The sequence below is a fragment of the Corapipo altera genome, unplaced genomic scaffold (genome assembly GCF_003945725.1).
Source record: "Corapipo altera isolate COAL_440 unplaced genomic scaffold, ASM394572v1 61, whole genome shotgun sequence".
Taxonomy (NCBI): Eukaryota; Metazoa; Chordata; class Aves; order Passeriformes; family Pipridae; genus Corapipo; species Corapipo altera.
Genome location: NW_020884910.1, coordinates 4,832,186 through 4,859,638, shown reverse-complemented (window position 1 = coordinate 4,859,638; position 27,453 = coordinate 4,832,186). Strand labels below are relative to the sequence as shown.

Here is a 27,453-nt window from a genome sequence, read left to right as displayed (position 1 = left end):
GCTATTTGAGCTTATATTGTTCAGTACATGAATGAAGTGACCCGGCTTTCAAACACCTTAAAAAAACAAAAGGTAATGAGGAAGGAGGGATGACAAGATGGAGTTTTAATTGCAGAGCCTTTCAGTGCTGTTGGTTTAGAGTGTTCCTTTGCAGAGGCAGACACATATCTAAGAGCGACACAGACCAATAGTTCAGGAATAGGACCAAGGGCTTGAACAAGCATCTCCAGATATCTTTAACACAACAGCACTAGGAGCAATGAATAGTTAGGACTTCATGGTGACTGTCCACATGCAAAGGGCCAGCTCTCTCAGCAAGTCCTCACAGAAGCAAGCCATACAGGCATTAACAGTAAATTAAAACATACAGAAAATGGTTAGATATTCAGAGGGAAGCAGCATGACTCACTTCAGCCCAGAGACAGCTTGGACCCCAGACAACAGCAATGCCTTCCTCAAAAGTGGAGGATGTAGAATCCATGATGAGCCTATGACTTCACTCCACAGGAGGCACAAGCCAGTATCAGGATGCAAATGCCATGCTGTAACAAGTATGTGCATTCACAGAGGACACTAGGAAACACTGTCCCTCACTTGGGAAAGCAAGCAGGAAAATCAGCCTCAGAATTTTGAGAAAAGTCTGCTTGGATCCCAGTGCCAGTCAGTGGAAGCCAGGAAGCATTCCTGAGCTTTAGGCTTTGAAATGCAAGTCTTTGCAAGTAGTTTGTCACATTAAGCACTGAGCTATAGAGTAAGATGCACTTTCACACATGCTGTTGTCTGCAGGTCAAGCAACTCTGCTTCCCTGCTACAAAAATGGGAAGCCAGAGACTAATCCTTGCACTCACCTCCACACCCTAAGTCAGGGGGGAGGCTGCCCTGAACCAGTTTTTGCCTTGAGAAAAACATCCACCTAAGACCATGTGGGGGCATCCTCTTATAATCCATCTTTATTTGTAAAAATCCACATATAAAATCTTCAGTTTCCTTTTACAAAAACATAAAGGCACATAAAACTACTCAAACTCTCCTCCCCCTGGACTGATGGTCGGACACTCCCCCCCACCCCAACCTCCCCCTTGCTTTCTCCTCCAGTCCATGTTTCTTCATGTTTCCTTTAGTTTCAGCTCACTCCTGCCCAGGCACAGTTCTGCTCTTGCAAAGATGGAAGTATGCACACAGGGGAGATGGTGGAGAGGTGGCATGGGCTGTGCGTGGAATGTTTTACAGGCGCTTTTTAGTAGTAGGTCTCTCTTTCCACCCAGCCTAAAGGAAAAGGAGGGAGAAAAAGCAGAGTTAGTCTTAAGGCAGACCAAGTATGATGTTCACGACAGTTGCTTTTAGGCTCTGAAAACCTGCACTGTAGCACCTGAGCTAATGAGTAACCTTTCACAATGAAAAAATCCTGACAAACTGTTGATGTTGATGTTCTATGGCTTTCAGTATAGAACCTCTTCCAGCTTTCTAGAACTGCCCAGGCATTACTCAGTCTTTTCCACCTACTTCAGTGCATTGGTACTTTCATATACTGGGAGAGAATGCAGGAACAGCAAGAAGTCCTTAATTTGAACTAACTGCACTATTAATGTTGAGGAAGGGAAAACACAGCAAAATACACCCCTGCACAGTACTTGGAGGTCCTCAAGCTTTGTCAAGGCTTCTAGAGAACTCGGCAGCATGAAGAGGTGGGGAAGGAAACACAGATGAGCAGCATATTCTTACCACCAGGGTTGTGTCTGATAATGAACTTCCTGACTTCATCATACACGAATATGAGGAGGGAGTATGGGAAAGCACAGAACCACCAACTTGGTCTGTTTGGGAGAGAAGACAGGGAAGACACAAGCTGAAGAGATACTCTTTGCTTAGCAGGGCTCTGACTTGATGGCACATACAAGTGCAGGAAGGCTGGCATGTCCCAGCTTGCCAGTGTGACACCTCCCACATGGCTGCAGTTCAGTCAAAAACCCTCCAAGCCAAGAGTTACCACCAGGTTTTCTGCTGCAATAGGTCAATCCACTTTTGTATATTAATTCCAACACAAGGTGTGTCATACCACCTTTGCTCATCTCTGTGCCAACCCCTCCCCACCTATTAATCTAGCAGTATTTGCTCTAAGTACACATAACCTTTGTGCCCACAGCCAGCCCACTGGAACTGCATTGTTTCCCTTATAATTTACACGTGCTAACATCCAGCTGCTCCAGGCACTGGGCAGAGGCCAGCCTTCTTGTTAGGAAATGCTCACACTTCAGCACCAAACTCCAGACAACATTTCTGAATGGAACACAAGATGTACCAGGACTTTTTGCCATGAAAATTTCATGACACTCCAAACCGTTCAAAGTTTAAACCCTGTCATGAAATGTTGCAATGCTGTTGAGCAAGCTTGAGATGTTGGCACCCTCCCAACTGTTAGGAAAAGACTACTACTTGGGCTGTTTCTGAGAAAGGCAGGAAAAGGCACAAGATGTCTTTAGCAGTTCTTTAGTACAGAAGAATTATCTGACCTATGATTTAGAGCATTTCAACTAGTTTTCTTTGCAGATGCAGTCCCCCACCCATAAAAATACTCCATGAAAGCAAGTACAAGAGGCAGCTGTACTAGAGCACACTGGTACTGAAGTTGTACTGATAATTTTTAGTGGGGCACTGAACTGCAGGCTCCCCATAAACATTCCCTATACAGTGAAGAAAACCCTGGTATGCCACACTTCAGCAAAGGATCATTCACACCCTCCAGTCTGAACTCTTCTGGGTTAAGACTAGGTCTCATGCTCCAAAAGCTCACCAACTACTTTTAACCATCTCCCCATCTAAGCACTATTGTTCTGTGGTACAGTCTGTGCACAAAAAGCATAATGCAACCTACTTCAGAGGATACATCCTTAGAGCAACATCCATCCCAGGGCAGTAGGACAGGAAGGCAGCCAGAGCAGTCTCCTCAAAGAGACCAAATATCAAGATCTTGTTCCTAGAAGAAACAGGAACGCAGTCAGGGACAAAGTACCTTCAGTGATGAGATCCTAAAAAACACCTAGTTGCCACATTGGAGTGAATGGAAACAGGCATTCTAGTCTAGCCCAGAAGTTTGTCAGGTGGGGACTATCAGGCACAGTTGCCATGAGGGTCTTTTATGTCTCTAGACAGAGATACACCAGTTCGTGACTAAGTCAACCAGCAATTGCTTTCATCACAAATTCAGAAGGAGGCTGGGGTTCATGCCACCAGATCTCTTGATGTATGAGATCTGGAAACCAAGGCTGTGTGCTGGAGTATGTCATTGTCCTTTGAGGTGGGCTAGCTCCCACAGACATTGCCAACAGAAGCCAGCATTTCTCTTTGTCTCAGTCTATGACTGTAGCAAGTACTACAAGAAAAAGAGCGCCCACACCTTTTTTATCCATTACTAAGGCACCAGACTATTCAGGACTTATGATGCTCAGACACTGCTGGGATGAAGAACTAGAATGCTATGTGGTGGAGAACACAGAGTCCAATTCTACATCTTCCATGGACAGCCTGACTTACTTCATCCCCTGCTGGAAGACAGAGTTTCTTCGGGTCTTACAAATAATCAAGTCTGCCCACTGCACAACCACAATGCTGACAAAGAAGGCTGTATGGCAAGTAAACTCCACTATTTTCCTCTGTTCGTAGGTCTAGGAAGGAAAGCAGAGAGCATTCATTCAGACACACTGCCTTTGGCTCTCTGGTGCTCACACCCAGTTCAGCAGGCATTAGTATTCTGACTGCCAGCCTCTAAGCTGTGCCTCAAAACTTACCCACTGCTGCCCATAGCTGTCTTCCACATCGTTAACCCATCGGTCATCCCACTGAATTCTGATCCCTAACAAGCCAGAAGGCCACCATCCATTCTCTGCCATGATTACAAAGTAGGTGAAGAAACCTCCAAGGGCCTGGATCATACCTGAACACATAAGAAAGAATGATAAAACTAATGAAGCTACTGTGGAGAGCAATTATAACAGAGAGTAGTTTGCAGGAAACCCCAACCACCTTAAAAATTAGTCCTCATGGGGCTCAGTGTCCCAAGCAGCAGCTATAGAAATAGTTCACACTAACATCAAACTCAGCTTCAGCCTTTTTGTTGAGCAGCTTCTGCTCCCAACTTTGTACAGAGTTACTTCTGTTCTGCCCTGTGCTGTGATGGCACCGTACTCAAGGACACAAGATAAAACTCCCTTTGTATTATCATTAGCCTTGCCCACCCCCAACCTTTGCAAAATACAGTCAAGAAGGTTCCCAAGGTCTGCTGCAATTAAGCATGAGCTCCCATCCTGTGAACTGGGCACGTCTCTGTAGCTGCCTTTAATCACGGCTCCTAATACTGTGTGTTTAGGGATACGCTGGAGAGAATCCTTTACTTCTAATTAAACTAACAATGGGATCTATGTTCTTGCTGAACAAGTCTGAACCAGAGGAGAGCTGGTTGTCAGCCAGTTCCTTTACAGCACTGTGCAATTAAACAAAATTACTGTGAAAGCGATTCAATGGATCAAGCTGCATAAGCCACCACTATAAGCCATAGGGGAAGAATCATGGCAAGTTCTTAACAGCCTGAGGTTCTGGTTTACACACCCCAAACCTCAATCCTACCAAAATAAGCAGAGCAGTCACTGACTCAGGATGGTGTACAACCCTGCTACCACTGAGTTCAAACTGGTGCCAGAGAAAACAGCAACTTACCAATCTGCCCATAGGCCATGCTGATCAGCCGCTCATTCACCAGCTTGTCTGTTTTGGGATTTCTGGGCTGTCTCTTCATGATGTCACTCTCTGCTTGCTCATAGGCCAGGGAGATTGCAGGGACCTTTGGAGGTGGCAGGACTGCTGTTAGAACCGTTTCAATTTTCCACTGTATAGAGTCTTCCCTGCCCCGTTTTCAGTTTGAGAAACAGCACTGCCCAAAAGTCCTAGCTGTAGTATTCAGAAAGGACCTCCCCCTCCCCATCCCCAGTTTGTCCTTGTATAGAACTGAAGGATCCTCAGACTCGAGAGAGCCCTGAGATGGAGAGTGTAGATTAAGGGAATATCAAATGGTTGCTTATTTTAAATGCAAACACTAGAAGAAAATGTATTTAAGCATTTTCCTTCCATCTGTCCTTTCTTTAGGGTACCTAAGAACACCCTCATTTCTTCCTGAGACAAAAAAAAAAAAAAAGACATTTACCATATCAGTGCCCAAGTCAATGCAGAGGATGGTTACTGTTCCCAGTGGAAGGGGTATGTTTGCAATGATGAAGATCAGGAACGGCGTGATTTCAGGAATGTTACTGGTCAAGGTGTAAGCAATAGACTTCTTCAGGTTATCAAAGATCAGACGCCCTGGGGCAAGGAAGAGAGAACGAGAACGAGGTAACTCTCACTTATCAGCACAAGGCAGCCAAGTAGCTCATAGACAGCTTCAGAGGTAACACTGGAAAGCAAAATGCTAGTGGAGCAAATGAAGGAGTTCTCTTGCATGTAAGGGTGAGACTGTGTGCTCTGTGCACAGCATCACCTAAAGAGAGCAACATTTTTGGTCACAGCAATCAGAGCTCACTGCATACAGCAGCAGGATACTAAGCCCTGGTTCCTGGAGATCAAGAGCCCCTAAAGATACCCTCTGTTCTGCTCCTCTTTGAGACCTATTGCTCCATCAGGGAAGAAAATGTGTCAGACTCAGCTGGCAAAGATGACTCTAGGGTCACGTGTTAGGCAAAAGGACAAAGTAGCTTTTGTTACTCAGTGGCTTCCTACTGTTATCCATCCCAAAGGGTCACGTTGAACCCACAGAAAGGAACAAGACTCTGAAGGGAGAAGGAAAGTGCTGCTCTCCTTGAAAACACTTGACACGGAGACAAGCTCAAATAGACAAGAGTCCTCCAGATGCCACTATTTCAGAGGAAATCAGTAAGGAACACTGCTGAAGCATGTTATTTCATCACCATTGCACCCAAGTTATAAACTCACCTTCTTCAACCCCAGTGACAATGGAGGCAAAGTTGTCATCCAGTAGAATCATGTCAGCTGCCTGCTTGGAGACGTCTGAGCCAGCAATACCCATAGCGACACCAATGTCAGCCTTCTTCAGGGCTGGGGAATCATTCACACCATCACCTGTGACTGCTACAATGGCACCCTAGTCAAAAAGAGAGGAACAGCAAGACTGAAATCATCATGTAAGAGGTTTTGAGCAGAAAAGCTTCCTCCTATCTTTCAGGAGATGAGGCACAAAAAACTATTTCACTTTGCTATAAAGACCTCAGTTCCTCCTTGTTCTCCCCTCACCCTTTTCCTGTTCTGATCAGGCAAATCATGCTGCGCTCTCCAAAGGAGATGCTGGATAACATGTAAACATATTGAATCCTCCTCTCCCAAGCACATCCAGAGCATTTAAGAATTAAGTGTGCTAACACACTTCCTAGGATAAGAAAGCATCAGTACAAACTGAAGATGTTTTCCTGCCAAACCCTTATATTTATGTACTGTAAAGCAGCCTGACATCAGCACCTGAAGGCTGTTCACAGACTGAGATCTAGTCTGGCCCTTTACGTGAGGGCACTTATTTTAAGCCTTGCCTCTTCAGAAGCAGAACTGGCTGGTAGTTTGTATATATGTCTGGGGATTTTTCCAATATTACCTCCCTCTCTTTACCTGTCGCTGACAGCCTTCCACAATTATAAGCTTCTGCTGAGGAGATGTCCTGGCAAAGACAATTTCTGTGTGATGAAGCAGGATGTCATCCAGTTGCTCACTAGTCATGTCCTTCAAATCTGAGCCATGAACAACACAAGCTTTGGCATCCCTGCAAACAAGAGACAATAATATGTTTTACTTCACAACAAGTTTCTCATTACCTGTATTTGCCTTATAAAACTATGGCTCTTCAGTGCTCTTGGGAAAGACCAACTCCTGATGTGACCAAATACTAATTCCAGCCAGCCTCTCCACAGAAGTTTGATGCTCAAAATTTAAAAGGTAAATGGGGAACACAAAGAAAAGACAAACACAGCCAAGTAACTGACAAAATGCCTCATGAGCAAACCAATTCTTTCTATAGTTTTCTAAAGTGCATCAAGGCAAAGACTAGTTGTTTCTACAGCTCTTGGCCTCTCTGTGGTTAGCTTCCAACATTGCAAGAGGTGCTGCAGTCTTCTGCAGGCAATCCTTTCTGTAACAGACTGATGATCTACATGTGGCCCTTCACAGAGAGTGCTCGCACTATGCCAGTTCAGACTAATTTACATTCTTTGGCAACAAAAGCACACAATGTTATATTTAGACTGGTTTGGTACCCTGCATGCTACAACAAAATACCATCTCTCTAACCCAGCATACCATCCCTTATAGGTCTAGGAGACTATCCACACAGCCCTTGACATCATCCAGTTTAGACAGGGAAATTCCTTCCCCACCCTTAGAGCCAGCTGCTGAGCTGCTCAGTCACACAGCCCAGCAATTCCCAGCCTACACTGCTGGGTTGTGAAGTTACCCTCAAATAAAAAATTACAAAAAAAAAAGAAGGAATTCAGTCACAGTACTTGTCTTCCCCAAGCAATTTCATTTCACAGGGTGTCTCTATTCACAGTTCATAAGCTACATGGCTACCCTCCAGCCCAAACACAGGCTGGGTCAAGCTAAGCAATGTAGACAGCCCAGCCATTCTGCAAACAGCCTGCTTATGCCAAAGCACATTTTCTGAGGATGCCTCAGTTCTGCACTAGGCTATGAAGGCAAACATTAACCCTTAAGAGGAAGGAGTTCTATTTTTACATTTATTCTGCTTGTAGCTATGGACTAGTGTCAACTCCTCTATGTAGCCTAAGTGCTGCTCCCTTTGCCCACCTGCAGTCTTACTCTTAACTACTTCCCACACACAGGAGATGCACATTTAAGACAGCCTAGTGCATTCTTCACATAATTCATGATCATTAAAGAGCCACAGTATGCTGAGCTAAGTAAATGCCAAGCTTTTCATGTCCAGAGAAAGATGATGACGGATTATCCAAGGCGAGGAGAGAGGTAAATGCTTAATTCTTTGAACAGCTCTGGCTTTTCCCACCAGTCATTACCTAGGGTTGACCTGGCTGACAGGAATGTTGAGTCGAGCAGCAATATCTTCTACCGTTTCATTGCCCTCAGAGATGATGCCGACACCCTTGGCAATGGCTTTGGCTGTGATCGGATGGTCTCCAGTAACCATGATAACCTGAAATGCAAACAGACTGCTATGAAAGCCTTGCCTGTACTGCAGAGCAACACTGCCCAAAAGGCAGGGTCTCTTAGACTGAAAAGGCCACATGAGCACTGGCACAGAACAAGTCTGAGGTACAGGCAGTGACCTACCACCCGTATGCAATGGATTGAGGTGGATAGAAGACAAGGAAAATTGTTAATCCTGAGTTAACGGAGCCAGCTCCCTTTCCAGCCTGTGCTTCATTGTTATCTTAGTACTGTGGAACATGCAGAACACACCCCGAGCCAAATCACTTGCTTTGGGGCACCATGCTGTCTGCACCTGTCAGTGCCCTAGCAGTTTGGAGTTTAACTCGTTTTTCAGTCCATTAACATAAAATAATTTGTATTTAGGTTAGAAATTAAGCCTGGAGTAGTACTACTTAAATCCTGATTGATGTTTCATCCACCCACATTACAGCAATACAGAGAGTAAAGGGAAATCCTTTATATGCCTGGGAATAGAGTGAGGCAATTTGCAATCCAGGAGTAAACTACCTTGATCCCAGCACTTCTGCATTTGCCAACAGCATCTGGCACAGCAGCACGAGGAGGGTCAATCATAGACATGAGTCCTACAAAGCAGAGTTTGTCTACAGGAAAGTTCAGGTCATCAGTATCAAACTGGAAGCCTTCAGGGAACTGATCATCAGGCAGAGCCAAGTGACAGAATCCTGTAACACACAAAACTCACATTTAGTCTGTTCCTACCTATCAGGAGGCAGAGAAGGTGAACACTTACTGCTTCTGCAAACAACTACACAAGAATAACAGGGCAGCATCAGAGGTTTAGCCAGCGCTATTGAGGCAGGAGCTATGCTTGTATTCTGATAACTAATAGCTGTTGCTAGGTGCCCAGACACCACATGCAGTGGAGCAAATCTAATACCATGTGGTCCATGGAGACCGAAGGTCCCAAATGCTTTGCTGCATTTTCATCTTGGTGACCCAGATGCTGGGCATGACAAGACCCTGCAGGCTCCCTTTTGGATTAAAGATTAAAGGCAGGACTGTTCTATATGAATTACTGAAGTGACCTTGACTCAACACTATGGTTACAGTGCAGGAACAGAGTAACCCTCCACTTAATCTGTGGGGACTGCTTAGGAACATGAGGGACAAACCTTTTTCAACATATTAAGGTTGCTTTTCCTTACCTAACACTCTCTCCCCAAGGCCTCCCAATTCAAGGTAGGCATTCTGAAAAGCATCTTTCATTTCCTCATCCAGTGGTTGCTCTTTGCCATGAATGAGAATGGTGCTGCAGCGATCCAAGATCCTCTCTGGAGCTCCCTTCATCACCAGCAAGTAACGGGATTCTGATGGATTTGCATTTTTGTGGATAGACAGCTATGGGTGGAAGAAATGGAACTGTTCTATAGACATCTGCTGTGAAGGTCACAAGCACTCAGTGTTTTGTGACTACAGTAGCTCAGGACGCTTTGTGATATTCTGCTCTAGTTTTCATTTACCCACACCTTAAAGAGGTTCACAAACAAAGGAATCCATGTATTCTGTAACACTAACATATAACCACAGTGGTCCTTTTTTGTATCCAAGTTGCACCTGTTAAGGTAATTTCCCAGCAGTTCTTTCCTATTCCAAGATTTAAGTTATTCCACTCTCCATGCACTGCTGGTATACAGGTCAGACACACATCTGGTCTTTTGTTAGCAACTGACACCTCAGTGTCAGTGCAGCTCCGGAAGCTCTTACATAGTATAACAAAGCATGGTCTGTTAACTTAAATTTATAGTCTTGAGTAGAGTTCAAACAAGTAATAGCTAGACAAGATTTTGGTGCCAAAACAAGTTTTCAGGCACACTGTGTGCAAATTTACACAAGTGCTTCACACAGCAGCTCTCCTTCAAGAGGATACATGCTCACCTGGTACTTGTTGGTAGAGTTAAATGGTATTTCCACCACTTTGGGATTCCTTTCTCTCATCTCCTTGACAGAACCACAGCACAATTCAATGCATTTCAGAAGTGCAGACTCAGAGGCATCTCCTGCCACTGCTCTCTAAGGAAAGAGACAACTATCAAAACATGCATCCCTGTGGACTCACCACAGAAGATCAGACATTGAAAGAAAAAAAAAGCATATTCATCTCAGCCCAGTTCCAGCTTCTACATGACATGATATGGCAGTAAAGAATAAATAATTCTATTATCTAGTACTGACAAACACTGCATTTCAGAACACCAGGCCTCCCAGCCTGAGAGAGCAGTGGTCTTCTGGTGCCAAAGACAAGAAGCCCTTTCAAAAGGCAGAGAAAGTAACATAACCAGGTACAGTCAGCCTAAGTGAGGCTAGAGGGTAAACTTACAGAAGGATTAATGTAAGTTGTTTGCTAAGAAGAACAGCAAATACGAGATGAAGACTTATGACATGAATGCAGAAACACTTGTATGTGCTCTCCTGCTACAGTAAAAGATCAGTTTATTGAGCCTTTGGGAGGGATTTGATTTGTCTGTACTTCCCTTCCCCGTAAGGTTAGCACTAACAGAGATTGGAGATGGGGGTTCTCAGCCCTGGAGATCTGTGTGTGCTCTATGTCCTGTTGGAGTTTCCTCTGTTGCAACTAAAACCAAGTATTTCTTGCCCTTCTGGTCTCTTTGTCTATTAGAATTTAATTTTCTTTTTTTCATTTCTATGCTGCTTTTTGGCATCTAAAGACTTCTCAAAACTCCTCCTCTCCCCAGGCCTTCCTCAGACAGAAGAATTTGAGCTGTCTGACTTCAGGTCCTGTTTTGTAGACCTAAGATACAGTCAGAGGAGTGCTGGGAAAAATAGCTTCTTCCATCATCTCTATTACCGCAGCATCAGAACACCCTTGGGAAGAAGTTTACTAAGCAACATGACTAATATTTGACAGATTATAAGCACTGTACGATTAATTCACCCCTGGTTGGGTCACAGTTCAGAATCAGGAATGTGAACTGGTTTTATGCCAGTATTTGCACCAGTACTGAACCAGCAAAAGCTTAAAAAGACTTGCCAGTGAGAACAGACTGGCTAGAGACACTCTCCCACAACTGCTGCTCTCCCAGCTCTGATGTCTACTTATCTCAGCACCAGGTGCTTGTAGCTTTTAAGTGCACAAATGCCAGAGATAGCAATTCTTGGAACAGCCAGATATTGGGAAATGCCTAGGAAAGCCTTCTGGTCTTTCCTAGCCCTGTCTGAAGTATCTGACCTCCCAAAGAGAGTGTAGATACCCGTGGATGGCAGGGAGTCTGCTGTAGGAGAAACGTCTTCCCAGTCTCATCTCTGCTGCTCAGAGCATACCTTCTCTAAGAGTGCTAGACTGTGGAAAAGATGAAAAGTGGTAGATACCTCTACTTCGCAGGTTCCTGTGACCCACAGGATGTAATCTCACTATGAGAGAGCAGTGGTGAGGAACAGGACAAAAATGTTTTTTAGAAACTCACCTTAAGAATTGGTACATTTTCCTGGTTGGCCTGAAACACAGCACGATTACAGAGACCTGCAATTCTGGACAAAGCACCCCAAGTGGCCGAGCTCTTGTCAAAGGAAGCACCTGAAAGCAGAGGGAAAATGTCAAAAAGCCTCCCCCTTGAAAAAAAACCAAACAACCAAACACGTAAGTGCAAAATCCCACACACTTAAAAGCAAGAAGCCTTTAGCTCAGAAACAGGAAACACTTAGAGCATGTTAGCATAGTAGATCTCTTACATTCCTTCTCCCTTCCCAGGTACTCGATGAATAGCTGATTATTTTAAGACCAGAGGGTGAAACAGCAACAGTGCAAGACAACACTTTGCTTTCAAGATTCCAGTAATGGCTGCATCCAGCAGTAGCAGAAGACTTGCTGGCAAAGCTACAGAATTTTGGACAGGTTAACATTCATTCAGAGAGGGTTGAGTAAGGAATGCTGGGTTCTACCTCCAGCTTGTCTCACTTTATCCACCAACCCAGGAACTGGATGAAATAGTTCCCAAAGGAACAAAGTTACAATAAAGATACTACTTCTCTCATGCCAGTTCTTAAGTTGGCTTCAAGGGAGATGAATTGAACCAACTGTTAACTGATAAGCTAATATACTTTCCATGAAGAGAAATCTTCTAGGTTTATTCAATCACTGCTGGTCTGAGGGCTTCCAAAGAGTTATTTATAGCTTGTTGTTTGGCACTAGTGTTAAGTAAAGCAGCTTTTTAAAGCGGTTCAGACAAGCACAGTGTTTTGGAGTGTCTGGGACAGGGTGCAGCACTACTGGAAAAAACGTTTATGCTAACAATGTGTTGCAAGCACAACATTTCACAAGGTAGATGACAGCTAGGAAACTCCTGAGTTTGGTTGGATTGAAGAGTTCTGGAGAGGTAAGTAACTCTCCCAGTTGCATAGCATACTGAGATTTCAGATTTTTATCAATATCAAGGAGACACTTCCTGCTAAAGTCTTACATTCATGCTACTGCTCTGCAAACACCACCTGGATACGGCAGCCACCTGGTTCCACATGGAACTTTTCATCTATATCCAGCCTCAAGTAATTATTATCAGGGCCAACACCTCTGCTGTCCACACTTTCAGCAGACTTCAGATGGAGCAATTTAATCAGATACATTTTGGCAAAGATAGTCAAGTACGTTGCAAGTATTTCTACATACAGAACAAACATATGGGGCTGAACATTCAAGAGGTCCAAATTCCAATGGAGTAATTTTGAGCAAAAAGCAGGCTATATGGAATTAAAGGATTAATCAGAAATGTGGCACTGTGAAAAGCTTTCTATGTGTCATTTCAAGGGGGTTTATGCTCACTGTAGATCATATGTTAGAAGTCCTTGCACTGTGAACTTCACTTGGACTGGAGAGTTATAAATGCAGGTTCTTAGAAGTACCAGCACACAGGCAGCTCCAGAAAAAGCCATTTTTTAATGAAATGCCTCAAGTGCAAAGAGATGGTCTTACCACTCTGGTTCTCTGTAGTATCAGCCTCATGAATCTGATTGTCAAACCACATGTGGGCAACTGTCATGCGATTCTGTGTCAGAGTGCCTGTTTTGTCAGAGCAGATGGTGGATGTGGAACCCAGGGTTTCCACAGCTTCGAGGTTCTTCACCAAGCAGTTCTTACGAGCCATACGCTTGGCTGTTAGTGTCAGACATACCTGGAGACAAGAAAGAAGATGACAGGTTAGATGTAGTTGTGCAGTAATAACACTGCTATCCAACTTAGCGTGCACATGGAATTACAACCAGCTTACATGCCCTGCAGTGATTCCCTAACCACTTGCTCACCCTGCCACTCCAAAATAAACAGCAACACTTAGGCCCAGGTGGTAGGTTTAAATAACACACTTTCCTCATCACAAAACCTTCAGAAAAGGACTCATAAGGTTTCAGTCTCCTGCTTCTCAGTGCATTAGGAAGGAAATGCCAAGCCCCAGACTAACATTTCAGTTCAAGCTGCCACCTCCTAATCAGAGGAACTCTCAAAATAGGTGAAGGCAGGCCACATTTGAGATGACCCAAAATAGCTCTTGTGATAGGGCTGCAACTTACTGGTGTAGGAAGTGAGCAGCTCCAGCTACCCCTTTCTTGCCAGAAGCTCTTATCTAGTTCCAGCTTCCAACTGTCCATTGCCTGGCTCGGTTGTTGCTCTGCTTCCTAAAGCTGCATGGAGTTGTAACAGGAGGGCCCTTTTTGCCACAGAAAAAAGTAAGACAAGTCTGGAACTCCTGGTCTTGCTAACTTCAGCTCTACATTGCCAAGCCTCTGTGCAGGTCTGACTTAGGGAAGCATCTTTATTGGGTAAATTGCTGCAGAACTTGACACTTATTTCAGCAACTAGTCCGAGTACGCTGAACTCAAAGCTGAGCCCTACACACTCACAGTGTTTACCTCTGTAAATGTACACTGAGCATGAAGCACTCCACTTCTTTAAGAACCATATATGTAACAAATACAATCTTTTTTTCCAACTTCACTCACCGTAACCGTTGCAAGCAGCCCTTCAGGAACATTGGCAACAATGATCCCAATGAGGAAGATGACAGCCTCCAGCCATGTGTACTCAAGGATGAGTGAAAGGATGAAGAAGGAAACACCCAGGAACACAGCCACACCAGTGATGAGGTGGATAAAGTGCTCAATCTCCATGGCAATTGGAGTTTTCCCCCCTTCCAGTCCAGAAGCCAGACTGGCAATACGGCCCATCACAGTGCGATCCCCAGTGCTAATGACAATGCCACGGGCAGTGCCTAGAAGAGAAGACAGGTTTTAGAAAACAAAACCAGTCACAGTTCACCACCCTGAGGGTGGTGAAGAGATGCTCTGGGTGGGCTTCAGCGCAAAGACTGCCTACCACCATTCTCAGAGCTGCAACAAAAGTTCTGCCAGATATGACTGATGCTCCTGCTTTCTGCAGCAGCTTAGTATTTCTTATAGCTCTACCTAACCATTTTGGTTTACATTATGTTATCTGCACTTTAACATAGCTCTAATAAGGCAAGCAGGCTCAAAGACACACCACATAGCTGCTCCTTTAGGAGAAGCAAGAAACTAAAAAAAAAAAAAAAACAAAACAAACAGTAGTGCTGTGGAGTCTTCGATGATTCTACAGTACTGCAGTTGGAACAGGCAAAGACTTTGCTAGGAACTTCAAGCCTGCTTTTGCATGGTAGAAGTAGGTTACCAACTGATACACTGAACTCATGGTGTATTCACATTGTTTGCCTATACAGTTCAATCTCTACCACTGCTAATACATCAGGGAAGTAGGAGAGTCACATACCTTCCACACAGTTGGTGGAAAAGAAGGCAATGTTCCTGGTCTCCAGTGGGTTCTCATGGGAGAAGTCAGGAGACCTGGTTTGAGGCTCTGATTCACCAGTAAGTGAGGAGTTATCCACCTACATGAAAGAGAGTACTTTGTCATATACAAGCAGGCAGATGCCTTCTAGGCACATCCCCCACCCTTCTCTTTCACTCCCCCACCCATTCACTGCATAGAAGACATTCTATGACATTTCAAAGCCAGACTAATTCATTCTCCTTCAGAATGGAGTTTCCAGACACTCTGTCATTGCTGTACCTTGCAACCATGTGCAGATATGATCCGAAGGTCAGCTGGAATTCTGTCTCCTCCTTTCACCTCCACTAGATCTCCAACTACAACTTCTTCAGCATTTATGCTCATCTTCTCACCATTTCTGACTACAAGTGCTTGCTGAAAGACAGCGAAGAAACAATCTAGGTCAAAAGCAAGTCAAAAGAAAGGGTTCAGAAGATCCGAGTACCTTAAAATAGTTGTGATATGGTTCCACATGGTTTCTACTTGGACTAAAATATTTTTATCTGATACGTATGTTATTTAAGAAAAATAGCTATTTTTTGTTTTCTTGATATTAAAGCTCCTTGTTCCCCAGGTGACAGTTTGATAGTTAGGTATGTTAATAGACTGTCCATGAAGGAATCCAAGTTATAATGCTTATCACATCAGTTACTGAGTTCCCCAGACTATTAAGAAAGTGTCCTATGATCGTTAATAAGCTGGTGGAACTCACAGGGCTTCAGGAACTACTTTGGCCTATTAGCATAATTACTTGGAGCATAAAGGGGAAGGAGTCTTATAGACCCACAGAAATTAAGAACTAGTAACCCACAGTAACAGCCAGGCCTTTTGCAACTGAAGGCAATATTTAAAACTGTTAATAACCTTGAGAAAGCTATGGTTTGGCAGACCTCAGGGAAATGAGTTCTTCCATACCTGAGGCACCAAGTTCTTGAAGGACTCCATGATCTTGGAACTTTTTGCTTCTTGGTAATAAGAGAAACAGCCAGTAATGATAACCACAGCTGCCAACACGACACCCAGGTACAGCTATGAAGAGCAGAGAAAGTGAGTCAGAGGACAATCTGCCTGAAAGGCTTCCAGCTTGTCCAGATATATTGCTTGGCATTTAAGTGCCCCATTACAAGCATGAAGGTACTTGCAGTCTCTGTACATTTTGTACACAAAGGCCATCCACAAGCTAGTGTTGTTAACGCAACACAAAGGAAGTTGGCTGTTCATTTCATTATGTGGAAGCACTCCAAGACATGTTAAGCTCTCACACTGAATTTCCCGTGCTTATGGCAAAAGCTTCTGGACGGAATACTTAGAGGAAGTTAATCTGCTTTGAGCTAAACAGGCTGCTTGGCCTGCCTTTGAGGTAAAAACTGACATTTTTACTTACATTATCTTTGTTGGCCTCCTCCTCCATCAAACTTTGTATGCCGTAAGCCAGAAAACATAGAATAGCACCAATCCACAACAGGAGTGAGAATCCTCCAAAGAGCTGCCGACAGAACTTTACCCATTCAGGAGTGGTGGGTGGAGGGGTGAGGGCATTTGGGCCGTCACGAGCCAAAATCTCAGCTGCACGTGCAGAAGTCAAACCCTGCAAGAGAGGTTTCTTTTTTTAGGCATTGTGGCAAGACTGACCGCAGACGGTAGCTCTGAATTTGTTCAAGGTGTACCACAGCAACAAGGAGCTGCTAACAGATGTCCACAGCTGCCAGGGTTCCACAACACAAGAGTTGGGTGTGAAAGCTGAATGCCAAAAGAGGAGCTACAGGATGCTGAATGCTACTTGAGGAGCCTGCAGGCCATGGGGCTACAAAACTGAAGAAGGGCAGGACAAGAAAGCTACAGCAGCAGACTTTGAGCTCTGAGGAACAGCACAGCGCAATCCATCCTATCAAATTACAGAACAAGCGTGAAAGCTGGGGGCCATAACCGTGATGATGCTTTGGAACAACCTTCCAGGAAGTTCAGCTTTCAGAAGCCAAGGTCTTCGACACAAAAATGCAAATCTATGTGCTGTTGTAAAGAGCAAACTTGATGCTATATGCACTCGTGCAAAAAATGCATTAAGCAAAGCAAACAACAGCAAAGGTGTAAAATCACTGCAGTGCTTCTGCACTGGGCTTGGAGGTAGCCTTGGACATTTGCATACCTCTAACTACAGGAAGGCAAAATTATAACTGCTACTAGCCATCATTAAGTCTCTGGGCATGTGCTAGCTCACTAGGCTATATTTGCAACAGAACAAGTCTTCATTACATGCCCCTCAGGAAAAAAAAAATAAATCCAAGAATCAATTTGACCTTGAATAATTCAAGAGGCAGATAACAGTGACTTTGTTAGAAACAAAGTCACAACAGTATTGCAGTCAGGTTGTACAGTGGGAGTATGAAGAGAAGTATTTGTGAATTCAACAGTTCTGGGAAGCCTGGGAAACTTAACTGGAGGAGGGGAGATTAAAGAGAAAAAAAAAAAACCAAAAAACCACACCACCACACTGAAACCAGACCACTCAGACCTCCTTTTGTGAAATGCTCTGAGCCAAGAATGTTTCTTTTCAGAGGAGGGCAAGGGGGGCAGGAAAACAACGTCTACCTACCCGACTCAAGTCTGTTCCGTATTTACGATGAAGTTCATCAAGGCTCAGCTTGTGGTCATCCTGAAAGACAAGAAATAGTTGGGAGAGAAATGATCGGTACCTGTAGGTTCATCAGCAAGAGCTCAGCAATTCTACCCCACACCCCAGGTTTCCTATCTGTAACAGTTTGGTGAGATAGCAAGACTCCAGCTCACCTTCCCTGTGAAGAGAATCTCAAGCGCATTCTGCAATTCAGCACAGTCTCACCTTTAGTGTTCTTGTGACTATTTGCGTACAACGCGACAGCTTTTTTAAAAATGTCTTAGTATATCTCGGTGCAATCTTTACACCCCCAGCAGATTCTGTGAAGCCTCAACAGGTGGGGTTTTTTTTGGGGGGTGAGAGAGGAGGGGAAAGAAAAGGAGTTGGGAAGGAGGGTAGGAATGTACAGAAGATTAAGCCTGCAATTTCACACATTTTTAAGTAGTGCTGCCAGATTAAGCACTACTTTGGGAGAAGTGTGTTGTCCCCCAGAGAGGTTTCTTTTCACAGAAAGGCTATTTTTCAGTTGGATCGACTTGGTGCAGAGCAGTGCCTCACTTAGAAGGTTTTCCTGGAGGAGCAGATGCTTTAAGTTCATATCACTACTGAACACAAAATCTCATCTTGGAGCAATCTTTAGTAACTCCTCTTCCTGAGGGGCCAAAAATGTGAAAGCAGAGTCTCAAATCCACAGAACAGAAACAAAACCTGCATCGCCTTCAAGGAGAGCAGATCTAAGCCAGATGCTCACAGACAGATGTATAGCATCATCCAGCATTCAGAGATACGGAAGGGACACACCTCCCACAGCTTCAAACATGATTAGCAGGAATAATACTGAGGTCACTCTGAGCAGAGGCCAGCAGTAAATGGAGCTGTACAGCCTCAACTCCTCAGCTGGAATGAAAACAGCAGTGCCACTCACATGACAGCACAATAAAGCTTGTAATGCTGCTATCCAGAGAGTGCTTGCCTGGTGAGGAAACACAACTATACTGTGCTACGGGCAATACAGGCAAGCAGAAACGTAGGTTCTGTGTGAAGTGCCTTTTGAGAAGTCATGTTTCCAGGGTCTACTGTGTGGTCATCCTGATGCTCAAACACTTGCAGCATGTTGGGCTTGGGGACAGAGGGAAGGGGAGGAAAAGGGGGATCAGTGCCTTCAGTTACACCATGCTGTCAGCACACCAACTCTTTTCTTTTAGTCACACAAGGCACAGGGCTTTGGGAAAAGCAAATGTTCTTTAGGCTGCTCTTTCTGTGCCCTACACTCTTACCATTTGAACTTCCTTTTTAAGCTCATCCATGTCCCTCTCCTTCTTCCCCTTCTTCTTCTTTCCGCCATGCTCTGATGTAGCAGTGGGCTCATACTTGTCTCTTCCAGCCTGCAAGAGAAGACATAGCATCATTAGAAACATCTCACTGTCAAATTCTACAGCAGTAGACACGAAGTATGCACACAAGACTGCCAGACAGACAAAATTCTTATAGTTTATAAAAGTTGTCTACCTAAACTTTAGTAAAGCCTTTGAGCTGTTTCCTACAATATTCTCCTGGGAAAAGAAGTTGCTTGTAGCTTGGATAGGTGCACTCTTTTCTGGGTACAAAACCAGCTGGATGGTTGGACCCAGAGAGCAGTGGTGAAGAGAGTTACATCCAGCTGTTGGTTGGTCATAAGTGGTGTTCCCCAAGGCTCAGTATTGGTGTCGGTCCTGTTAAATATCTTGATCTATGATCTGGACAAGGGGATTGAGTGTACCCTTAGCCAGTATTCAGGCAGACCAAGTTGGGCAGGAGTGCTGAATCTGCTGGAGAGTAGAAAGCTCTGCAGAGGAATCTGGACAGGCTGGATCGATGGGCCAAGGCCAACAGTACGAGGTTCAGAAAGGCCAAGTGCTGGGTCCTGCACTTAGGTCACAACAACCCCATGCAGCACTACAGGCTTGGGGCAAAGTGGCTGGAAAGCTGCCCAGCGGAAAAGGACCTGGAGGTGCTGGTCAACAGTGGCTGAACACGAGACAGCAGTGTGCCCAGGTGGCCAAGAAGGCCAATGGCATCCTGGCCTGTATCAGAAAAAGTATGGCCAGTAGGACCGGGGAAGTGATTGTCCCTCTGTACTGGGCACTGGTGAGGCTGCACCTCCAACACTGTGTTCAGTTTTGGACCCTTTGCTACAAGACAGACATTGAGGTGCTGGAGACTGTCCAGAGAAGGGCAACGAAGCTGGTGAAGGTTCCAGAGCACAAGACCTATGAGGAGCAGCTGAGGGAGCTGGGGGTGTCTGGAGAAAGGGAGACTCAGAGTGGATCTTATTGCTCTCTACAACTACCTGAAAGGAGGCTGTAGCCAGCTGAGGGTTGGTCTCTTCTTCCAAGTAAGAAGTGGCAGGCCAAGAAGAAATGGCCTCATGTTGTGCCAGGGGAGGCTTAGACTGAACATTGGGAAAAATTTCTTCACAGAAAGGGCTGTCAAACCCTGGAACACTATGCCCAGGGAAGTGGTTGAGTCACCACCCCTGGCAGTATTTAAAGGATGTGTAGGTGTGGCACTCGGAGACATGGTTTAGCAATAGACTTGGCAGTGATGGGTTAACACTTGGACTCAATTATTCTAATGGCCTTTTCCAGCCTAAATGATTCTATGAATGTTATGCCACTTCAATAAATTAAAAAAATGAGCTAGTGAGCAGACAAGTCTGCTCAACATCATCCCCAATACACAGATTATAGCCAGACATTGTGCAAGTCTAGCTAGGAGGAAAGCAAGCTATTCAGGCTGTCTTGACACTCAAGCCCCAGTTCAAGCTGAAAAAGTGATGAAGAGCAGAAGAAACCAATTCCTGAGTGCATACGTATGTTTTCTCCAAGGCATTAACTTCTCCTCCCCCTCTGAGTCCTCCACATCCCCTGGTGAGGAGGAGCAGCCTATCAACTGAAGATAAGTACGAGGTGGTATCTCTGGCTGGTCGAATCTGGGGGCTAAGTTCCAACACTTTCATTCTCAGTTTGGCACACTAGCTGGTTGGTTATGCAACGAATCTGCTTTCAATTTATGGCAGTTTGACCAGCAAGAATGGTATACAAAGCAGCAGTACACTTTCGCAGATTCAATCTGTGCTCAGTCCTGCTCACACTTCACAGAGCAAATGACTTGCTCACAACCCCTTTATTCAGTAGGATTTTCATTCACTTTTATTATGGTTAATTCTACATGAAATTATGTAAAGGTTTAGATCTTGTCATAATGGAGTAAACAAGCATCTAAGGACAAACAAATCATGACTTAGTGCACATAAACATCACTTAAAAAGACAACTCTCTCATCCCTTCTGTGTAGAGCCTATTACTTCCCTACACCCTGCCAAGTTAAGGTGATGAGATTTTCACCCAATAAGATCCCCAAGAAGAACGTTGAGATAAAACAGAAGTTAGTGGCACCAGAGTCAAACCTTTAACAAGATTAAGAAAAGGTTTCAAAGGCATTGCCTTGCTCCATCTTTGAATGAGCATCTCAAACCACGAACTGGATTCCTGAGAGCGATCTGGACACAGAAACTATAGTTAGGATCCAAGAACTGTTCTGTTCAGGAGCAAGCACAAGAAATTTTTATTATCAACTCCGAGAGAAGTAGAAACCAAAACCAAAAGTGAAACTACACAAAAAAGAAAAAAAATCTTTACTTATCTAAAAGAACCTGTCAGTCACATCTAGGCACGGGTTTTTACTGTTCTAAGAAAGCTCTGTGTGCAACACTCTGCAGCCAGTCACACGTTTGTCATGCACAGTTCTCTCTCATCCTATTCAGTAAAGGCAGGCTTTGCATGTCCCATATCCTTGCATGCAACTACAGAACTGTGCAATGGAAACAGATTTTAATAAGTGGAGCAGAGCTGAGCTATTTGCCTCCACTGGTATAGGAAAAGGACAGAGCTACAGACTGTCAGCATTCCTGGCATTTTTTTCCCTGCACCTAAACTCCCATTTCCCTTCTTTAAAAAGCATACTTAAACGAGCACGGTCCTCACATTCCAGCATCACAAGAATTTGCCACAGGGCAATTCACAAAAAGTCACCATGAAGCATCTCTCTCCTTCAGTCTCTGAAAGAAACGACTTTTGACTTCTTCTAGAGCTATGGCAGACAAGTCCAAACACAGCCCTGCACAAAACACATGCTTCCTGATTACTGCTTGAGATGAGAAATGATTTTTAATGAAGGTGAAGGAGCTAGTGCCTTTTTGCTTGACTAGGAGTCTATCACCTTCAGCTTCACCCTTCTCCTCAGAAAAGCTTGGCAAGCTCTTGCAGGTGAATATAAAAAGCTCCTGGTTCTTTGAAACTTCTGTGAGGAGTCAGTCAGCTTATCTGGGACAATGGTAAACAACCAAGAATATAAGAATGTTTAAGCTTTTTCAGTTGCAGCTGAAACAATCTACAAGTGGGCAAACATGAAAAGGCTCACTGCCCTTGTTCAAGCATGATTTGCTTTAAAAAAAAACACAAAACACAACAAAAAAGCCAGCAATCAGCTGCAGTCAGAACAAAGAGCTGACAGAATTACTTGTTTCTTTAAGCACCCAAGTATTTGGGTCTTAATGGAGTCCATCTTACCGAGGAGCTCAGCATTCCTCAGCTTAAAAAAAAAAAAAAAAAAGAGAGACAGAAAGAAAAGCATAGTATCTTCCCTTCTGTTTCTTTAGTACCACAACTCAACCTTACAGAAAAGCAAGGAGAATCAGTTTCAGCTCTTGCTACAGGATCATTTCATGCAGAGTCTGAACTTCCTGCTCCATCGTTCAAATCTGAACTTGACACACAGATCAGAGTCAAAAGTCCTGCCCCTGTTCTGTGCCTCCAGGGCCATTGCCTCTCTTCCAGCAAGATGAGTCCAATCTGTTCAACAAAGGTTTGTGCTGGCTGGGTTGCCAGGGAAAGAGAGTTTCATCCCACCTCAGTGCTGTAGGATTTCTCTGCTTTCCCCTCCTTTTCCTGCTGTACAATGAGAAGAAGGTCTATGGTACTCCAGAATCACATCTTACCATGATTTAATCACAGAGCCTGAACACAAAGGAAGGTCTGTCTCATCAGAAATGTCACCCCTGTTACTTGACTTAACCCATGTGACTCATCAAAACTGCCAGAGAAATAAAACAGCGCAGCTTCTTTTTTTTTCCATGCAAGATTTATTTTTTTTTCCACTGGCTTAAGCACAACATTTGTACACACCAGCGTAAGAAGTTTTATACAGCCTCCAGAAAAATCCTATTGTCTTTCAGATACAGCTTATGCTTTTCCGCTCTGGACTAATTGAGCCATTCATACCTGATGTTCTCGACACAAGCCATGATTGACCAGGAAACGGGAAGGGTACAAATCAGCAGACAAGCTCAAGAAGTACCCTATTCTATGATCACTTAATCCAACAAGAAATGTCAAGTAAGAGCCAAAATAAATTATGCCGTCCCTGGAGGGCTGGTCTGTTCTACTACTTATGTCATTATAATCAATTGTGCAGAGAAAACAGAAAAGTTACTCTCCTGCTGCCTCATGAGACAGTTTTCAGCAAATATATTAACCAGATGTGTCATAAAATGGACTATGCCTATTGACTGAAAACTCCACTCCGTGACCCTATGTAATCTTAGCAAGGGATGAGAATGGCTTCTTTGAATCCTTCTTACTCCCTCCCAAGAGCTGTGTTCAATCTCCTATGCTGAATCAAAAATTTAATCAACTGCATCAATTGAACAGTCTCTCAACATCAAGGACAGTACAAGGCAGTTTTTACACCATAGCTAGTAATTGCTTATTGTGCAAGACTGCTGCTTCCCAAACCACAGATGGACAAGTTCTTCTCCCATGAGAAAGGATCTAAATCCTATGAGGGTTTTCATCACCAAGATAAAAACAGGACCACCCACACATCTTAAGCGTTCTCTGGGTATTATGACAAACATCTCTACTTGTCAGGGAGCTGAATCAAGTGCAGAGCGGGCTTTCCAAATGCCACTGCTGCACAGCTGAGTAGCCCATCCTGGTTTTTTCATGCTGGGCCAGCTATGGAAAGTCACCTCCCTCACTTCTTTGCCTTTAATATTAGCGCATCTTTACTGTAAATCCAGACATCTCTAGTAGTTGACAAACACATGAAGATGAGTGGACAGGACTGAGTTTACCTTAGATGACATGGTGATGGGCTACCCCTTGGAAAGGCCTGGGTGAAGCATGACCTGCAGCTTTCAGCAGGTCAGGACTGCTGTGGGTTGAACAGACCACTTGCCAGAGACCCCTCATCCTGTTACACTGCTTTTGCAAAAATGTGCGTTGACTAGGCCCAGGGTTTTCTTTGGCAAAAGGACTATCCTCTAACCACTGTAATAAAAAGTCAGTGTAATAAAATAGCCATAGTAATAAAGGAATGAAAAAATGAGGGGAGAATAATATATTAATATTTTTTAATTGCACCAAGATAAGGATTGCTTTGATTTGCATAACTGCCACTCAGTTGGTCCATTATGCAATAAGCCTTCCTAGTTTCTGACAGGGAAAAAACCCTTTACTGGGATTCAGGGAAATCAGAGCAAGCCAAGAGGTGTTTCTCCTCCGCATAGGCTGCTTGATCACAACATTCAGTATCAAAAAGTCTTCACTGCTGTTTCTAAAAGCCTTCACATATGCTTTTCTTTAGTTAAAAGATACAATCTGAATTAAGGACTTCTCTTTGTGGGCTATAAGGTAGGATGGATCTCCAGAAGCAACCCAAAGCATGGACCAATGACTGTGAGTTATGTCTGTGCAGTGAGGGAGATGGAGTGAAACATGCTGCTGTCTACAGACATGTAGCTTCCAGGCAGCTCTGAACAGAAATTAAATCCTGAGTGCTTTCCTCCACTACACACACCCCCTTGGATAATCTGCTTTTTGGGCTGAACAGCATACCCAGGCAGCTGACGGCCCTCCCCTTGTCCCGTTACCATTTAAAGTAAAACAGACGCTCTGCTCAGTTTCTCCTCACAGCCACATAGAGAAGAAAGTTGTTCTGTCACACTTAGGCTCTTATTTTCTCTTCCATCCCATGCTCCCATGGGAAAGAAGTTTCCTTTTAGGTCACCCTAACTCAGGGCAGGCACATACTGTTCAGTGTTGTATCCACACACCACCTTTTTCATAGCCTTGCTCTCTCACATCCCCATTTTTCAGGGGGTCCCTCATTATCCGCATGCATTCTCACTGCTAAATGAACAAATCTTGTGACTTGTTACCAGAAAGCATGAGGCAGCCATATTATCCCTGCTGAATTATCTCTTGTGTCGGTACTTCAGTTCTGGGCTAATTGCTTTATTATCCATGTAACCTACGAAATCTGAAATGGAAGCAAGACAGCTAACAACTTTCTACATGAGAAAGCATTGGTACCTCCTATTAGTCCTTCCAAGGCAGACTAAGTCCCTGATGACTTTTGCATTACAGTCCTAAACACGCACGCACACAAACCACTCTAAGGCTTCTTTGACGCTTTAAAGAAGATTCATAATACCGCCAACACCCCCAAATCCCCCCTCAGCGTTTTATCTCCTGGGTGAACTCTTATTGTGCACACTGCCTGTTGTCTACTGGACTGAAATACATCAGGTTGGGCTGCTAAGCATCAAAAAGATATCACTAAAAAAAAATCCCAACAAAAACATGCACACACATGCTGAAAACCCACCCCACACTCTCCTCAACCCCCTTTTCCAAGTAACAACTGTGTTCTTTCTTGCAGCTCCCCTCCTATTCATGCGGTTATGTCAACATTGCCACTGTTGTACTGCACAGATGAGGACAATACAAAGTCAAGTCAATGTTTGAACAGCGCTTAGGAAGCACAGAACACCTGTAGGCAGGGAACACACTAACACCGCTTTGTCTCGTGGCCCCACACGGTCACCTTCTCCTCAAGAAGCAGAGAAATTAGGGAATTTTACAGGAATGTGTCTAAACCTCAGTAAAGTCTGAGATTAGCTCAGTTCGTTAGAGCACAGTGCTCAGAACACCAAGGTTGTGGGTTCGATCCCTGTATGGGCCATTCACTTAAGAGTTGGACTTGATCCTTGTAGGTCCCTTCCAACTCAGAATATCTGTGAAATATTCTAAAAACATAAGTCCACACACCTCCAACTATACAAGATACACAGGGAAGTATTTAAAGAGGAAAAAACAAACATCCAAAGAATACAACCTAGAAACTGGTCTCTAGTTTTTAAACATAAAACGAAATAGGAGCAAGTCAAGAGGTGTTTCTTCTTCACACACGTGTGCTTGATCACAACACCCAGCTTTAAAAAGTGTTCACTACTGTTCGTTTCCAACAGCCTTCCACTACTGTTCGTTTCCAACAGCCTTCCACTACCGTCCACTTTCAACAGTCACTACTGTTCATTTCCAACAGCCTTCCACTACTGTCCGTTTCCAACAGCCTCCACGTATGCTTTATTTAGTTAAAACATACAATCTAAATTAAGGACTTCTCCTCGTGGGCTGTAAGGTAGATAAAGGGCTGATACAGGGCAGAAACTGCCGCACAGCCTTCTGCGAGGATTTATCACTCCACTGAACAGGATAACGTCAGGAGTGCCCCCCTTCCTCCTGCTACCACCTCCCATCACATCCTTACTGCTACCAACAGGCAAATTAGCCTAATAATCCTGACGGTTCCCCTTTCCCCGCCTTCCCCCCCACCGGGGCCCTCGTGTCTCAAGAAGTCTAAAGTACTCTTAGGAGCCAAGGCAGCAGCCACGCTCCCTCCCCAGCTCCACAAGGCCACCAGATAACACCAGCCCGGGGGCTGCGGGCGGGCGGGAGGCCCCTTGCCGGGGGGGACACGGCCTTAAGGGGGAGCCAGGGGGTTTGAGCCACCCCCCTCTTGCCCTGGGCTCCGCCCCGCCCTCGACCCGGTTCTTCCTCCCTCGGGCGGCGGCGGGACCGTGGCGGCCGCCAGGGCACGTTGCTCGGCACAGGCGGCACCGGCGCCGCCCTCGAACGGCCGCTGCCGCCCTCGCACCCGACGTGGCCGCCTCAGCCCGGGACAGACAAAGCGCAGCCCCGTCGAAAGGAAAGGGGCACCGGCCACTGGATTTCCCACCTCCCGCCCCGTCCCGGCCCCCGCCGCTCACCCCCTTGCCCATGGTGCCGGGCGACTGCGTGCGGGTCAAGCGGCGGGGGGCGAGGAGCGGGGCTCAGCGGCGCCACGTGTCCCGGCCGGCGGCAGGTGCGGAACAATAGCAGCGCCCCGGCCGCCGCTCGCCTTCCTCTTCCTCCTCTTTCGCGGCTCCTCTCCTTCGCCTCGCCCCGCTCTACCCCCGCCGGGGTAGCTCCTCTCAGTCGCCGCAACCGCCCGAAGCTCCCAGCGCCGCCGGCTTCCCGCCGCATAAAGAAGCCTCGCTCCAACAGCCCCGCCCAAGCCCGCCGAGCCGCGCCCGCCCATCCCGGCGGGGGAGGCGCGGAGGGGACGGGACCGGGGCAGCGGGGGGAGGAAGAGGGAGGGGCTGTGGGCGGGAGTAATGCCCCGGGTGCATCTTGGGGTTCACCTTGGGGTTCACCCCGGCTGGCCCGGCCGTCTATCGCCGGAGCGAGGGCTCCTTCCGCGGCGGCCAGGGAGAGCTCCTCCCGGGCCCCGGCGCCGCCATGCCGGGGCGCGCTGGGCGCCCTGCCCGCCGCCCGCCCCGCTGCCCCTGCGGGGCCTCGGCCCTGTGTTCCCCGTGGCCGCCCCAAGGCCCGGCCTGTCCGTTTCCCGCGGG

General features: G+C 45.4%; 1 protein-coding gene across 1 annotated transcript; it reads right to left on the bottom strand.

The window, feature by feature from the left end:
* Positions 1–924: 924 nt before the first annotated feature.
* On the bottom strand, positions 925–27,059 carry ATP1A1 (ATPase Na+/K+ transporting subunit alpha 1). The gene is made up of 23 exons (XM_027653576.1): positions 26,830–27,059; positions 18,953–19,060; positions 17,655–17,714; positions 16,446–16,649; positions 15,977–16,090; positions 15,302–15,436; positions 15,002–15,119; positions 14,200–14,468; positions 13,178–13,376; positions 11,676–11,785; positions 10,129–10,263; positions 9,399–9,591; positions 8,740–8,915; positions 8,079–8,215; positions 6,661–6,811; positions 5,977–6,145; positions 5,195–5,349; positions 4,711–4,834; positions 3,786–3,931; positions 3,532–3,662; positions 2,873–2,974; positions 1,723–1,814; positions 925–1,266 (listed from the first exon to the last, which is right to left on the bottom strand). The coding sequence occupies exons 1-23, from the start codon at positions 26,839–26,841 to the stop codon at positions 1,238–1,240; spliced, it is 3,069 nt and encodes a 1,022-aa protein (XP_027509377.1). The 5' UTR covers positions 26,842–27,059; the 3' UTR covers positions 925–1,237.
* Between the last annotated feature and the right edge of the window lie 394 nt (positions 27,060–27,453).

Coding starts and splice junctions, on each gene's coding strand:
- ATP1A1 (XM_027653576.1), bottom strand. Junction 17,715..18,952: donor TTAAAAAGGAAGTTCAAATG/GTAAGAGTGTAG, acceptor CTTGTCTTTCAG/GATGACCACAAGCTGAGCCT. Junction 11,786..13,177: donor TACTACAGAGAACCAGAGTG/GTAAGACCATCT, acceptor CTCTGCTTTCAG/GTGCTTCCTTTGACAAGAGC.